At 38.6% G+C, this 4,078-nt stretch overlaps 1 protein-coding gene across 2 annotated transcripts in view; it reads left to right on the top strand.

Annotated features, from left to right (window-relative positions):
• The window catches only part of LOC105119824 (serine/arginine repetitive matrix protein 1-like), a 4,505-nt gene extending 1,099 nt beyond the window's left edge, over positions 1-3,406 (top strand). For both annotated transcript variants that reach the window (XM_011018018.1, XM_011018019.1), the window contains exons 3-5: positions 1,022-1,136; positions 1,691-2,710; positions 3,049-3,406. In XM_011018018.1, coding sequence (XP_011016320.1) covers positions 1,022-1,136; positions 1,691-2,710; positions 3,049-3,300 — 1,387 coding nt within the window. In that variant the 3' untranslated portion in view covers positions 3,301-3,406. The remainder of the gene's footprint in view (positions 1-1,021; positions 1,137-1,690; positions 2,711-3,048) is intronic.
• Positions 3,407-4,078: the final 672 nt, after the last annotated feature.

Genomic DNA, 4,078 nt, shown 5'->3' on the forward strand with positions numbered 1-4,078 from the left:
AAACCCCCTCCGTTTTTTTTTTTTGGTTGCTTAGTATTAGCTTTTCCATTTTGTTTTCCTGCTCTAGTTTTACTTGGTCTAGAAAAGATTTGAAAGAAAGGAACTATCTGTAGAGAAAAAAAGAGATGGGAAAGGAAGAAAAGGCTTATAGTTGTTGATAATTTGTGCCTTTTCCTTGAAGTGGATGCACTTTGTAGATATGACTGATGATAACTTTGCAATACTTCATATCGTTGGAGAAATTCCTGTCATCCGCAAGCATTGATAGAAGCACATTATATTTTGTCGAAATAATACCTTCGTTAAACTCATAATAACTTGCTGATAGCAACTTGATAAGATTCTTGTATCTCCTTCAATAAAGTGTCTTAATTATGACTGCTGAATGCTGCTGCATGTCGGTGTAGAAAGTTTGTACGATGCATTTTCTCCCTCTTATTCCTGTCTTAATCGGAAATAAAGAGAGATCCGAAGTTTTTGGTGGAAGGAATGTGACCATTTGATTTCTACTATAGAAGCCAAAACCGATGCAAAAATCTTATTGCTGGAGTTTTGGTAATCTAAGTTGCTATCTTTTCTAAGAATAAGCTTTATGGACATCAAAATTAATCCTAGAGGAGGTTGGGCCTGGACCATTTTCTTGTTCTGGAGGATAGGCTTCCGTAAGGTGGAAAAAGCTGGCAGTTTCTCGTTATTTATAGAAAGTAAAATTCAAGATCTCCAATCATATTTTCAGAGATTGATCGTACTTCTCTGGAATAGGCAAACTATCAATTTTCTCCAATTTATTTTCTGAGTTTGATCTTATTTCAACAGCTTGTGGACTTCTTGATAAACTGCCACAATTGTATAATCAGTAGATAGACATATTCTGTTGCCTAACAACGCAACATAAATTTCATAGGTGGAGCTTGTAAGTGTATATTATATTAAAAATTCAATTCCTTGTTTCACATAGATGTAATGAGCTAAAAACAGTGCCAGTAAACTGATGTTAATTCGATTTATCATCTGTTTTCAGGCTTCTAACTCCTCCTGGTACCCCTCTTTTTCCTTCTTTGGAGGTGGAATCACAAAAGACCATTATGAGTCAGATTGGTACTCCAAAGGCCTGCCCGACTGCTCTGAAATCTAGAGTAAGAGCACTATTGTTCATACAGTTGCGTGTTACTAAAGTTGATTCATGCAATCCACTTTGTTAAAGGAAAAACAGGCACAGTGCATTGTTGTGATGGTTTTAGTTGAAAGAAAAGATTGTGTTTAGAAGCTTCTGAATTGCATAGAATTTATTGCTCCATATCCATTTTTATTATCAACAAGTCAAACTATGCAAGTTTATTATGAAACAATTGAAGCTTCTTGTATTCATTTATTTGACCAGTTTCCTTGACAAACAACAAACTTGCCTTGAATTCTTGGTTTCTGGATTTCACTAGACCGTGTTAGCTTAAACATCCAATTTTGGAAGAAAACAAAGAGTTTTGAACGTTGACCACTAAAGATAATTGTTAAAGAGTTTTGAAACCATAGCTATGCTTGGTGTTTCCTCTCATGTAGTAAAAGTTAATTCAAATTCATTTGTATCTGTGCTTGGTCTTCATTTTTATCTTCTTTTTAGAAACTTTTTGGTCTTATGATGCTTGAGTTCACAACTAATATGCTAAGTGAATTCTGTTCATTGTGGCCATAGCTAGCTAGCCCTCAGCCAGATCCTGTTCGAAGGGGCAACTTGGTATCCAAACAACCTGCTTCCTCCCCTTTGTTGAACTCTTCAGGTGCAGCAATGCGCAGGCCTTCATCATCTGGTGGTCCAGGATCTAGGCCTTCAACACCAACTGGACGCCCCACGCTGACTACAGGTTCTAAACCTTCAAGATCATCAACACCTACCTCTCGGGCCACTCTGTCCTCATCTAAGCCCACAGCTTCCGCAGCTAAACCAACTGTCTCTGCAGCTAAATCAACTACTTCTACAATGAAGTCCACAGTTCCTGCAAGATCCTCGACACCATCAAGGTCAACACGATCTTCAACACCGACTGCAAGGCCCTCTATACCCCCATCTAAGTCGACATCAAGGGCTGCAACCCCAACTCGACGGCCATCCACTCCATCTAGTTCACCAAGCCTATCTGCTCCTCCTGTAAAGTCATCATCTCTGGTTACCAAGTCAGCTTCTACAGTTACCAAGTCAGCTCCCACAGTTGCTAGAAATCCTGTCCCATCACGTGGCTCTTCACCAACAGTGAAATCTAGGCCATGGAAGCCCTCAGAGATGCCTGGTTTTTCACTTGATGCTCCTCCAAATTTAAGAACTACAGTACCTGAACGGCCACTTTCAGCTACTCGGGGTAGGCCTGGAGCACCCAGTGCTCGATCTTCCTCTGTTGAGCCTACTCCTACTGGACGTCCAAGACGACAATCATGCTCTCCATCAAGAGGACGTGGCCCCAATGGTGTTATGCACCCCAGTGGGAGTTCTGTTCCTGCATTTAGTCGTGGGCATTCTAAAATTAATGACAATGTTAGCCCTGTCGTTATTGGAACCAAAATGGTTGACAGAGTGATAAATATGCGAAAGCTGGCACCTCCCAAGCAAGATGACAAACATTCTCCTCGTATTCTGACTGGGAAGTCTTCATCTCCAGACAGCTCAGGCTTTGGAAGAACCCTCTCAAAGAAATCTTTGGATATGGCCATTAGACATATGGTATGTTTAGTCCATTTAGTCTATTTTTTATTTTGAACTGGAGACAAGAACCCTTGGTGGTAGAACATAAGTGTTTCCAAGTGGATAATTTCTAATCCTTTTACTGCATCAATATTTCACGAGATAGCTATCTTTCATTTCTTCTATATGTTGATTTGTTTCCATTTTTCATGAAGTCAAACAAAATTTGACATGGTTTCATTTCTTTTCTTATTTTATTCCACATCTCTCTCAGTTCCTTGAGATGACATTTATCCAAAGTGATAGAGAGATCAAGTCGAGCAACTAAGTGCTTTATTTATCCAGTTATTTGTTCTGATTTTGTTTTGTCTTTGCAGGACATAAGGCGCACCATTCCTGGTAATTTACGGCCTTTGATGACCAATATCCCAGCATCTTCGATGTACAGTGTGAGATCAGGTCCTACAAGAAGCAGAACTGTTAGTGTTTCAGACTCTCCGCTTGCCACGAGCAGTAATGCTAGTTCAGAAGTGAGTGTCAACAACAATGGTCTTTGTTTGGATGGGATTGAATTAGAAGATGATATTGGCAGTGGGAGAGGTGGGCGTTCTCCTCTACGAGGCAGGTGATGTTCAGAATTAAACATTTGAGTTATGAACTCCCATTCTAATCACCACGTGTATTCTTCTGGGTCCTCAACCAGCTTGACACTTAAAAGAGGAACCTATTTCCAGGGGACAAAAAAAAGAAAAGGAAAAAACTGACCAGAGCCTTCTTTCTATGTTTGATGTAAAGTTTGCTAGATTGGTTGGCAATCAAGTTTTATGTAATCCGTTGCCTTCGTATAATTAGGAAAATCAGTCATAAGTAGAAACAGTCTTTATTGCAAATTTTCTGCTGGTGGGGTATTCTGAATAAACCACCTCCCCCCGTCCACCCCTGCCTTGCATAATGTCAATATTTTTTGTCACTTATCTGGCATTCCAATATGAATAGAACGAACGAGGTTGTAAGAAATTGCAGATGCTTACTGGTTTTGGATTTCAGCACTCTTGTCTAGAAAAATGACTGCAGAATTTTTGGGTAAATGGGCTCACATTTACCAACCTGCTTTGTGACTAACGCCGAGGGGGATTTAATGCTGTATCATTATCCATGCTCGATGCCTTTCATTTGCGTTTGTTTGGCTACGGAAAAAACATTTAGGATGCTAGGTAAGCAATGCTGTCAAAAATAACATGGTGATAGAATGATGTTTTTTTTAGATTAATAGGAGTATCTGAATCAGTTTATATATATATTATGATTAATTTTACGAGATTTAAAATTAATAATTAAGTAAATTTTTAATAATTATTATATAAATAATTAAAAATTCGAATTTTGAGATTTTTTTTTAATTTTAAA

Source organism: Populus euphratica, unplaced genomic scaffold, assembly GCF_000495115.2.
Source record: "Populus euphratica unplaced genomic scaffold, PopEup_1.0 scaffold3574.1, whole genome shotgun sequence".
NCBI classification, from domain to species: domain Eukaryota; kingdom Viridiplantae; phylum Streptophyta; class Magnoliopsida; order Malpighiales; family Salicaceae; genus Populus; species Populus euphratica.